This window comes from Strongylocentrotus purpuratus, unplaced genomic scaffold, assembly GCF_000002235.5.
Source record: "Strongylocentrotus purpuratus isolate Spur 01 unplaced genomic scaffold, Spur_5.0 spur5_scaffold_4, whole genome shotgun sequence".
NCBI classification, from domain to species: Eukaryota; Metazoa; Echinodermata; class Echinoidea; order Camarodonta; family Strongylocentrotidae; genus Strongylocentrotus; species Strongylocentrotus purpuratus.
Window position 1 is genome coordinate 5,246,622 of NW_022145610.1, and position 13,130 is coordinate 5,259,751.

General features: G+C 37.6%; 1 protein-coding gene across 3 annotated transcripts in view; it reads left to right on the forward strand.

Moving 5' to 3' along the window:
• Positions 1–13,130, forward strand: part of LOC574807 (influenza virus NS1A-binding protein homolog) — a 48,484-nt gene that overhangs the window by 24,470 nt on the left and 10,884 nt on the right. For all 3 annotated transcript variants that reach the window (XR_004066357.1, XM_030997598.1, XM_030997599.1), the window contains exon 5: positions 12,795–12,919. Coding sequence is in view for 2 of the 3 variants with exons in the window: in XM_030997598.1 (XP_030853458.1) it covers positions 12,795–12,919 (125 nt within the window). In the remaining variant the exon portion in view is untranslated. The remainder of the gene's footprint in view (positions 1–12,794; positions 12,920–13,130) is intronic.

Genomic DNA, 13,130 nt, shown 5'->3' on the forward strand with positions numbered 1-13,130 from the left:
TTCCATTTTTATTTCATTACTCAATTCCATTTTTTTATTTCATTACTCAATTCCATTTTTTTTTCATTAACTTGATCCCATTTACATTTGTTCCCTCAATCCTGTTGACATTTCATTTACTCAGTCCCATTTTAGTTCATTGACTGAAGTCCTTTTCTATCTCTTTCCCTGTGTGGTGGTGTTTTCTGCAAAGAGCATTTATAATGAGATTGTTTTCGTGGTGAGAGAGGTGTTGATAAGTTGGACGAGAAAGTGGGATAGATTTGATGAGATGTCCATGTGTGTTGCCAGGAGTGATGACAAAAATACACTATGATTGTTTGCATTGTCTTGATATCTCTACCACCACCCCCCTCCCCCATATTTTCTCTCTTTCTCTCTCTCTTTCTTTTTATGTGTATGTGTGTCTGTATCTCTTTCTCTGTCTCTCTCTGTCTCTCTTTCTTTTTATGAGTCTGTGTGTATGTATCTCTGTCTCTGTCTGTCTCTCTCTCTTTCTCTTTCTTTTCATGTGGCTATGTGTCTGTATCTGTATCTCTCTCTGTCTCTATCTGTATCTCTCTCTGTCTCTCTCTGTCTCTCTCTGTCTCTCTTTCTGTCTCCCTGTCTTTCTTTCTCCTTTCCCTTTTCTGTATAATTTCTCTCTATCTCTTCTCATCTTTCCTCTTTCTCTCCATGTCCCTTATGCTATTTGTTCTCTATTCCCTTTCTGTCTCTTGTCCTCCATCCATCTCCTTAAAATTCCTGCCTCTTCAGAGTCCTTTTCATTTTCATTTTAATGTCTCCTCTCTTAATCTGTATTTCTTTTGTCTTTTCACCCTTACAGCATTCATCCATTACATGTCTGTTACTTTTTGTTCTCTCTCTCTCTCCCTTTTTTTTCTGAAGTTTCTCTACACTAACTACTTATTTCCTTACAATCTTTCAAGCAACAGTTGCATCATTAAAAAGAGATTGCGCTATTTAGCAAACCATGAAAGATTCATGCACTTAAGAAGACAAGATACACAATGTCCCTTTTAGCAACGTATCCGAAATGTCAGATGTATAATTTACTCTCAAAGTAATGATAATATAATTGGCCTCATGCTGCTGTTCTTGCCAGGGTGCACCATCTACGTGTATGAGCATCATCACCAGTTGTTATTCCATTATCAATTAACGTACCGGTTATTTGCTTTCTTTCACAACACTGACTTGGAGGGCTAATCGGTTAGATATATATTTGTGTAGTTTCATCAGGGTCTGTGAAGCCTTCTTAATCGATTCAATACTGTTACAAGCATTTTGCCATAATAATTTGCATATTGTGCAGCTAGAAAGTTTTAGGATTTGCAAAAAAAAATCAGCATTATGATTTAATTACTGTTAATAACATCCACTTTTGCTACAACAACTATTGTGATTCAGGCTGCTTTCATGAATTGCAAAAAATTCATTGTTATTCAATTTTATAATTTGCAGCACGAAACTTGCACGAGTCATGACCTTTGACCTTTCATGTATTTTGCAGAAGTGCCTGGTTTTAGAGTAGATAAATGAGAGTTGACAAGCTGAATACATTTGCCTCTTTGACCTTTCCTCAGTCAGAGGTATGAGAATGGTGAAGTTGAGAGCTGCAGTTAAACATTGCAAAGATGCAAGAAGGGTAAAATCAATTAGTTTAAGTCCTTTCCTGTGTTCATTGAATTTTAAAGAGAAATGCGAACTTTGAAAGTTGTCTCCATTTTGAACAGATCCTGTTGACCTGTATGTACTAGAGTTGTTTCTAAATAACAAATACTTATGTACAAAGTCTGGACTCCCAGAATTATAAATAAATGATAAACACGCCTACTTATTAGTCGACATTAAAGATTCATCATCTCCTCAACATCTATCTGAAAAAGATCTGAAATTATTTTACATTATTATTCAGCAAAAGAGACAAATATTCAAAATTAACCTTAAAATAAAAAGAGCAATGCTTTAGTTAATAATATCTCTTGTCTGGGGATTCAGAATCAATAACTCTACCATTAAATTGAATTCTTTGCCGAGGGAAATGATGCACTTTAAGATCACCATTTGCAGGTTTTACTAATGGCCTTTGCTTCACCAAACTCTCTTTACTCGCTGTCCCGGTGCGGCATGGAGATGTTTTTCTTTGTTTCGTCGCTATTCCCTACAGTAGAATTAATATGCATTGCCAGTCTCATACTTGGTGACGGCTATTTATTGAATCCCATTTTAGGTTGATTACCCTTAGATGGATGCCCTAGGAGACGAGTCTCCAATTCACAGGCTCACTGATTTTTATGCCTCCGTCCAACCAAGGTGGTGCCATAGGCCGTTATGTTTTGGGGTTGTCTGTAAATCCGTAGACTCCAGACGTCCTTCATAAAAGTGATGATAATAAGGGACATTATTGTATTCGGCCATATTTTTGTAGATTAGATCAAGCTTAGCACTCTGTAGCTTGAGTTTCTGCTCTATATGCTTTAATTTGTAGTTTTGTTTCAAATACATATCGGGCATGTGATTAAAATCACCTATAATGATTTATCATTATGGGTGATCTGCTTAATAGTCAGGGATGCCAGTGTTCAGGCAAAAGCGTAAATTCAGGCCCTGGCAAGTTATTTTCAGACCATAGTTTAGGCTTTTTTGTGTACAAAATAGCTCATTCTAGGTGATTTTTAGGCCCTCTGATCAATTCTAACTGGCATCCCTGAATAGTACACTTTGCCCAGGGTAGAATATAGGTAGATACTGTATGTTGCGGCATCTGATCGTATTCTATGTTAGTGTTTTGTGGTAGATGAAGAGCAGCCGGAATGATTGGGTTAATTTATCTAGGGAGGCTTTGGTTGTATCTTGAGCCAAATCCATTCTACATGTACCTGGTTTTCCAACAGCTCAGTGAGTACACTGAAAGGGCCTGATGTATAGATATAACGGGGGACCCCCCACCGATGGTATGATCTCTATTACAATGGATTGGGGGATGATAGTTGTTTATGGTTAACAAACAGTCGCTTTTTGTCCATCGTCCGTAAACCTTCAACCGTCACTAACAAAAACGCATGGCCAGATTTTAATCAAATGTGGTAGGAATCATCCTTTGGCAAGGGAGATCTAAGTTTGCTCAAATGAGGTACATGTATGTAATGTAACCCCAAAGGGGATTGAGGATAACATTCAATATACACTTCCTAAACAGCAATGCAAGCAGGGCAAACTTAAAAATGTGCCATATGTAGGGACACTGATTTTCCGCGATCACGGAAAACCGACGGAATTCACGGAATTGACCATTTGAAACGGAAAATGCAATTTCGAACGGAAAATCGCGGAAAACCCCTTTTATCTCAAAACTTTTCATTTTTCAAGAAGAAAATCGTAAAACTTACACTATTTTTGTGACTCGTTATGCAGTAAAAAAAAATATAGGGCCTCAAATCATGGTTAATAATTACAAATATTTAGCGATATTCGACAGATTCTTAGGAGACCGGGCGCTGCCATTTTGTTTCGCTGGACCAATAGAGATCGTGACACAAAACATGGTACAAATGGCAGCGAAACGATCCTATTATGCCAGCTAGGCGCCTAGTATTACGTAGACGTAATACTAGGCACACACACACGCCAGCAGCGGGCGCTACGTGCGACGAGTTCGAAAAAGGGGCTGGCATGTGCGCCTAAAATCGATCGATCGCGGACATGACAGCCAAGACTGAAATGTTTTCGTCGACGTCAGTACTCATCCTTTCCGTCAGGAATATGTCGTGTTCTGACATATTCCGCTGATTTTAGTCTGCTTGTATAAGTTCGAATTTGAAGTTGGTAAATTTAAACATTTAAATAATTTTTCGTAGGTCTAGCCTAGACTCTAGGGCCCGTAGGGGTCTATATTTTCACTCGTATTTTGCATCAAGTTTATCCAGTCCCGTCCCTATGTTTTTGAGTGGTTATCAGTGGCTTGTCAAAGGTGGCGGCTTTGATAGAACATTTGTACCCTACAAGTTCATGTTTTAATGAAAATCTTATGTAAACGGAATTTTAGTTTTTTCACGTGTACAAAGTCTATGGTAAAACGGAATTTCCGTTTTTCAGCCCATCTGAAACGGAATTCCAAATTTTCTGAAACGGAAAAGGCCATTTTTTGAAACGGAAAATCAGTGTCCCTACATGTATGATACTTGAAATATGATCTGAAAGACTGATTCCAAGTGACAGACATGATTTGCTGTCTGACACATGTACATAGTGCTTGGTGTGGGTCAGAACTTTCACACTTCCCCCTCCCCTCCCCCTCCCCCTCCCCCTCCCCCTCCCCCTCCCCCTCCCCCTCCCCCTCCCCCTCCCCCTCCCCCTCCCCCTCCCCCTCTCGTTATTTTGTCATGAAAAATACACCAGATAAGATGTATTCAAGCCCCAGCCACATGGGTATTCGCTGTATTTTTTGCAAAAGTTGAGTGTGCTTGCTTCAACAAAATGGTTGTACTTTATCTGACCAAGTATCAAGGATTGGAGATGAAAAATACTGTTGAGATTCGATGTCAATTTGCTCCTTCGTGCCCGCGATTGTTTGGACAGAAGATGCATGGCCGTTTTGCTTGATGACTTTGCAGAGATGCACATATCCGAACCTAAGAGAAAAGTAATATCGTTTTATTATCTATCGATCATTTGAGAAGGAAGAGGTGGTTCATGAGCTGAGTTGTGATGGTGTGAGATGGCTGCGTGGCTTCGTCAGAAGAGAGTGTGAAAATGGACCTGTTCACACCACGCACATGTTCTAAAAAAAATATAAATTGGTCATTAATAATATACAAGAGGTTTTTTTATGCCTCCGCCACCGAAGGTGGTGCCGGAGGCATCATGTTTTCGGGTTGTCCGTCCGTACGTCCGTCCCGTTTGACCGTTATCACAATATCTCAAGAACCATTTAAGATTTAAACTTAAGACTCGGGAATAGTATTTATCACCATAGGAAGACGATCTGATTAGATTTTGGAGTACGTAGGTCAAAGGTCACAGGTCACAGAGGTCAACTTATGAAATTCCTTGTATTGAGTTTGTTAGCGCGATATCTCAAGAACCATTTGAGATTTAAACTTCAAACTTAAGGATAGTATGTATCACCATAGGAATACGATCTGATTAGATTTTGGAGCACGTATGTCAAAGGTCAAGGGTCACAGAGGTCAACTTACGAAATTCCATACATTGCGATTGTTATCATGATATCTCAAGAACCACTGGAGATTTGAACTTCAAACTTAGTGATAGTGTGTATCACTATAGGAAAACAATCTGATTACATTTTGGAGCACGTAGGTCAAAGGTCAAGGGTCATAGAGGTCAACTTATGAAATTCCATACGTTGAGATTGTTATCATGATATCTCAAGAACCACTGGAGATGTAAAAACTTCAAACTTAAGGATAGTATGTATCACCATAGGAAGACGATCTGATTAGATTTTGGAGCACGTAGGTCAAAGGTCAAGGGTCACAGAGGTCAACTTATGAAATTCCATACGTTGAGATCGTTATCGCGATATCTCAAGAACCACTGGAGAATTTTCACTTCAAACTTAATGATAGTATGTATCACCATATCATAATATCTCAAGAACCACTGGAGATTTAAACTTCAAACTTAATGATAGTGTGTATCACCATAGGAAGACAATCTGATTAGATTTTAGAGCACGTAGGTCAAAGGTCAAGGGTCACAGAGGTCAACTTATGAAATTCCATACATTGAGATTGTTATCATGATATCTCAAGAACCACTGGAGATTTAAACTCCAAACTTGTTTAAATTGCTCTATGGCGGAGGCATCATTTTCGACTGCGCGCAGTCAAAATTCCATCTAGTTTCTTCTTCACACTGGCATACCGGTATATGGGTTGAGTGTAAATGAAGGAGTATACCATGAAGTTTAGTATTCTTTGCTTTGCACTTCCCAAATCACTTTGGGTGCGTTTATCATCTCTTTTCTGGCCTAGAATCAAACGTGTTCCAGGCAAATTGGCATGGTAATAAACGCAAGCCTGTTTTCAAGCGTCTTTAGATGTGGGTATATTGAAACGCTGAAAAAAGTGGATTTTTAATGTGAGAATGAGCCAAAATCACGTTTCTGAGAGATGATAAACGCAAAGCTGATTTGAAACACACATATATATCGGACCTTTCCAGGCTAATTTACAAAATACTTTTTCATACTTAAACGTATTGTGAACTCTACTAGAATATTCCCCATTTTAATATTCTGGTGAGAATCTATTGGCAGATATCGAAAGGAACAAAAACGTGTGAAAGATTGTATGCAAATAAAAGCCACTTACAGAACAAGAGCAAATAGTGATGATAGAGCTTGAAGGAACAAGGGATGCATGTCAACTATAAAAGAGAAGGAAGGGAAGGAGGATGGGCGAGAAGGATATTTGAGATGAAAAGAAGAATATGGAGAGAAAACTAGCTTTGGTGAAAGCTTTCTAAAGCTTTCCTTCAGCTTCTAGAGCTAAAATGCTCTTTATCTTGTTATTTCTGCAACTGCTACAATCAGATAGCATACATTGTACACGTACACGTATGCAATCTCATAGCCCTTTTATTGCTCTACTTTACCTTTTAGACATTAGAGACATTTGTAATAAGCGTTATATAAAAATTAAATATTATTATTATTATTATTTGTGTACTTTAATCTTCAATTCAAACAAATGACACATACTTTGATATGTCTATTTTCAATTCTTTTATTAATCAGATATGTCATGGTAACACCACGAATAGACCTTTGCAAAAGGATCTGTGATGTCAATAGACTTTAATTGTGTAAATAACTTAACTTTCAAGGGCAACTCAATGACATGTAGAAGATGCTGATGTACACATTGATGTCTCACATTGGACATATGCCTATCAAGCTAGATCAGGCAGATTTCATTTTAATTTCATTGTAATTTCATGTACATGTACATGTATGTTGACAACATTCAATGGGATGATTCTGTGCGGTGTACGTTGCCCAAATGATACAGTATGTCCTTTTGACATCCACTTTTTGTGACATTGTTCTATTGACGGTGGTATGGGGGAAACCATTTATAAGTCGGTGGTCATATCAAGATATTTTGTATTAGAATGAAATACAGTAATGAAACTCAAAAACTGCTATGTTATGTCTATGGTCATACGTACATGTATGTACTTAGGAGACACATTACATTGCATCACCCATGGGTGAAAAGGTGTGTAGATTTTAGTCAATGTGAGGGCACAAAAATGGAATTGACTCATGAAAAATTGTTTTTCATGGATAATATACAATAATGGTTTAAAAAAATAATAAGGAAGAGAGAAGGTGATAAACTTATAATCATTTTTCACACAAATTTCAACAATAATATTCTTCTTGACTTGACAAATGAGGAATGCACATGTAGGAGCTACAATGTCCGATTCAGAATTCTCATTGTAATGCTACTTCCTCTATCCATAAAAGTGGAATTGGCAATGAGAAAACCCACGACATATTTATGAAACTGCCCATGTACCATCAAAAGAGGATGTGATGATTGCCATAGTGTTGTCATTTGAGTAATAATAATATGCTCATAATGTCACTCTATGCAGGACTGTCTGTCACAGTTTTAATGAGCGTCCATTAATAATTAGTTTCATTATGCAGGCAGAACTCATAACATGTGGGTGTATACATGATTTAATCAGGAGAATTATTTTGTGTGCAACCTGTAACGGGCAATTCCGTAAATGGGTATACAGAGATGCCAACCCTCCCGATTTTATCGGGAGGCTCCCGATAATTCACCCCAACTCCCGACCTTACGATCACCATCCTTATCCTCCCGATTTATTAAAAAAAAAAAAAAAAAAAAAATGATTTTTTTTTTTTTTTTTTTTTTTTTTTTTTTTTTTTTTTATTATGATTTTTTTTGGAGGGCGCTTATCAGTATATATATCTGTGAATTGAAAGAGAAATATCATCTGCTAACTTAAGCATGTAATAATTCCACTATGTTAAAAGACAAATTAAGAGTAGCGAAAGATTGTTTCAGCATATGGATCGCCGTAACCAATGCGTGGATATTGCCACAGAATCCAAATGGCGGAAAATCAGCAAAATAAGACCAGGAAATGGTCTCGGAAGTATAAGACCGAATACAGTATCAAGTACCTGTGTAATCGGAAGTCTGAAAGTAATTCATCATGCATTTTGTACAATTTTTATGTTATTTAAAAAAAAGGGGGAATTATTTAACTAAATACACATGTAAAATGCTCCAAAATAAGGCTCAGATTGCACCAGAGAGCATCTAGAACCCCAGAGCTTCCAGGGCCCTAAGGCGGGCCCTGGACCCCGGCCGCATGTGTCGGGCGCTACGCGCTCGAGATGTGCGCTACGCGCACATTAATTGGTGTCGATTACAAATCCTCCCTATTTCTGATTTCCAAAAGTTGGCATCTCTGGGTATACCTTTAAGTCAACATTGACTGAACACAACATTATAGGGTCTCATTTTACAGCTAAAACATTGCAGTTTATGCAACTGAACACTGAACAGTATCATTTTAAAGATTGTGTATCTATGTAGTTAAGAGCTATTAAGTTGCCATAGTAACCAGTGGCAAATTTAGCATTATCAAAAAGCTAATTTTGAAATGAAATGTTTGTATATAATATCAAAAATTGTAGGTTTTATGAACAAAGCACTTGGCTTGTGCTGTGTCATAGAGCCAATAAGTAATAGTCTTGATTTTCAGACCATTGTACCGAATGGTCATACGTTTTATGCTGCGCAAAGATTCAATCAGTTTAATTTTGGCCATCACAAGAAGTGGTTTATTGATGTAGACAAATGCTCATGTACCCTTTACAGCTCGTATGTTACTACCAAAGAAGAAAAAAGCCAGTCACTCACTCAATAGTGTCTGACAGTGAAGTCAAGCAAGTAAACGGGTTTCCTTGCATAATTTGAATATTAGGACACTGCTAACGTTTAAATTTCACAGATAAGACATACATGACATATTCATACTTCCTGCAAAGTTCTACAGAATTTGAGGTTGGCTGCAAAAGGGACATACATGTAGTACCTTTAAAAGGGGTTTAGATGTACACGATTTGTCCTGTTGACATTTATAATGGACATTAAATGATCCGACCCCATAAAAGATTATTCTCTATTGGAAATATGGCAGTGTAGATCAGTGTAGATCAACATGTATCCTATACCTCCTTAATTAAAGAGTGATATCCATCATATCTTAGAAATCAATTCATACAGAATAAAATAAGAATTGGCTCACACAAATCACAGAGATTTTAACTACAATATGAAAAGTCTGAAAAACAGTTTTCTTTATTAAAGTCTGACCCCTGCCCCCCCCCCCCCCCTCCCCCATTTTTGCCAGTATTTTCTTTACTTTCAGTTATTGGCTACTTTTGCTATTATGATGGAGTGATAACCCAAATCAGATGTCTGTTTTCAAATCTAATATGATGTGGCTCCATAATGTGTCTGAATGTGCACTGTACATCCATCCTTTCTGGAATGACCTTATAGTAAAAAGAAAATTAAACCTCGATCACACTGCTATTAAAACAGACTGATGCTGTCATGTATTTTTTGTTTTGTGTAGTTTTGGTCTTATGAGTGTGACTGTGACTCCAGTATTACCTTTCATTCTTTCTTGCTACGATAAACCCTGGCAAGCAATTATAAGTATTGAGATCTCTTCCCTTTTTAAAAATCAGTATCAAAACCATACGTTTTTCAATTAATGTTATGACTTTTGATGGTATTGAGTTGGGTATTGTAAATGATATGGTGGCTAAAAGGAAATTGGAAGGTCACTTGTTGTGGTCTCATATTGTTCTACCTTTATCAAATGATACATTGTGCTGGTTATTACATTTTTATGCCTCCGTTACGAAGTAGCCGGAGGCATTATGTTTTCGGGTTGTCCGTCCGTCCGTCTGTACGTACGTCTGTACGTACGTACGTACGTCCCGTTCTCGTGATCGCGTTATCTGAAGAACCGATTGATGGATTCCTGCCAAACTTTGGTCATGTATGTATCTTGCAGAGCCGATGAACTGATTAGATTTTGGGGTTACGATGTCAAAGGTCAAAGGTCACAGGGCTCATTATGTATGCAAAAACAGCTCGTGATCGCGTTATCTGAAGAAGCGATTGATGGATTCCTGCCAAACTTTGGTCATGTATGTATCTTGCAGAGTCAAAGAACTGATTAGATTTTGGGGTCATGAGGTTAAAGGTCAAAGGTCACAGGGCTCATTATGTATGCAAAAACAGCTCGTGATCGCGTTATCTCAAGAACCGAGTAATGGATTGCTGCCAAACTTAGGTCATGTATGTTACTTGCAGAACCGATGAAGTGATTAGATTTTGGGGTCACGAGGTCAAAGGTCAAAGGCTACAGCGCACATTATGTATGCAAAAACAGCTCGTGATTGCGTTATCTCAAGAACCGATTGATGGATTGCTGCTAAACTTAGGTCATGTATGTTACTTGCAGAGCAGATGAACTGATTAGATTTTGGGGTCATGAGGTCAAAGGTCAAAGGCCACAACGCACATTATGTATGCAAAAACAGCTCGTGATCGCGTTCTCAAGAACCGATTGATGGATTCCTGCCAAAATTAGGTCATGTATGTTACTTGCAGAGCCAATGAACTGAGTAGATTTTTGGTTCATAAGATCAAAGGTCAAAGGTCATGGGCTCATTATGTATGCAAAAATAGCTTGTGAACACATTCTCATTAGAACTGACAGATGGATTACTATTTAACTCAGGACATCTTGCAGAGCCAATGAACTGAGTAGATTTTAGGGTCATGAGGTCAAAGATCAAAGGGTCATATATGTATATGAGAAATTGCTTGTAATCACGATATTCTGAGAACCTGTTAATGGATTACAATTGAACTTGAATTCGAAAAATGTCTTCTGTTTTGGTTTGTAAAATTGCTCTATGACGGAGGCATCATTTTCGACTGCGCGCAGTCGAATTCCATCTAGTCTATCCAAGATTTTTGATGACTTTAAATGGTACATGTCATGGTAAATGTACAAAGGTTTGATGACAATCAAAATGTCAGTTCTAACTCTCACTACTGTATACATGTAGTCCTTTGTTAAAGGGATTGGGTATCTTTGCCTCAGATTCTAAACAAAATCCTGGATTTAGCTCAAGCTGCAATCATAATTATATAAACCTTTAGGTCAGTCAGGAATCCCTCAACTTTTACAAGCCAATCCCATGTTTGAATATCAAGATATTTATGATTGGAATTCAAACTTTCAAAAAACCGTAGTCCAAACTTTTTTTTTATAGCAAGTCACCTGGAGAAAATAGTATGGTAAAACCAGTCACTCAAAGAATTTTTTACTATTTAGAAGCACTTCATGATCATTTTGAAGCACAATTTTGTTAGGGCTTCAATATTACACCATATCACAGATACATATAACAAGTAGGGCCATGCATCTCAGATTTGTAAAACTGGAAGCATTGTAAAAACAAATGTTTTTAAATCAGTCATAGACACCAGGGGTCGTTTCTCGAAACTGTCACAAGTCTAACTTCTTGGACATCCCATTGAAATGTTTTATAGAATTAACCTGCGTATATATGGGATGTCTATGAACTTAGACTTATGACGGTTTCGAGAAACTGGCCCCTACTCAACCTTTGAATGATAAGCGCTGTGGAATGACCCAGTCAGTAATAACCAGTGACCTCAATTGACCAGTTACTGTCGAAGGTGGGAGACAGGAGCTTCGTTACGGACCATTGAGTCCGAAATGAAATTAATCATAGCTCCAGGACATGTATCGTTGTGTTCCTTCATGATTTGTCATTGTGATGCGCTAATTAACCTTTTAAAGTGTCAAAATGGTACATGTATGCTGTCAGCCCTGACATTTTCATTTTAAGGGCTTGTATACTGTTGGGAATGATATATGTATGGGTGTATGTCCACAAATAAGACACTATGAATATGACTGACAATAAAAGCGGACAAAATATACAGTTCCCCAGGTAGACAAAGGAACATCCCTTCACTGCTATTATGTAAAAATGTGTAGAACAGGTGTCACATGCATATTCACCTTTCTACATAATAGCAGTGAAGGGATGTTCCTTTGTCTACCTGAGGAACTGTATATTTTGTCCGCTTTATTTGTCTGTCATGTTCATAGTGAGAGCCCTACATGTACTAGCAAAGATTAATGGCTAGCCCTGGTGAAAAGTTTGTGCGTTGTTGTATAATGGAGCTGGAGTGTTGAATGACCCTACTTTCATGTGTACAGTAATGAAAAGAACCATGTTTGATCTTGAGTATCAAATAGCTGTTATTCAAAGTGAAGTGCATGTGATAATAAACTCTTGGCCAGTGTAGATTTCTTTACGTCAATGTCGCCTAGCAACAGAGAAGAAAAACAAGGAATAAGGATCTTGGATTGTACATACACTATAGCTCTATTCAAAACAGCTTCAAAAGGACATGCGGAAAAGTTTAATATAGATATATTGACTGCTATGAGAGGCCTGGTTGTTTATAAAGGCTCAAGGGGACGTTACATCCTGCTATGACCCCAAAGCGTGCCAAGGGGTCACGGATATTTATTTTTGGATATTATTACCTGGTATAAATATTGCATAACCCATGTTGTACCTAGCCCTTGAAACACAATGTAAATGTCATTCTAATCTTTTCAATCTCTTTTAATTTCCACTTCAGAAATCCGTTCCTTGGCTACTGCTGAGATGGATGAAGAGTTGATGTCCATCGTTGATCAGTTTATCAAAGTCAATGTCGATGAAATCACCAGTACCTCTGACTTCTGCCAACTTCCATTCATGAAGGTCTGTATTTCTATCTTTTTCCCCTGTGCTACCAACTTTTATTTAATAGTTATTCTGAATTAATTATTATGAATTAACTTTTAAAAGTCAGATTCTAAGTTTTAATTTGCCATTTCATTGCAAAGTTGGACATAGGATATATTCTGCGGGAGTAAGATTCACAGTGATTTTTTTTTCTCCCTTAAAGTTCAGTTGACAGAAATACTCAGTA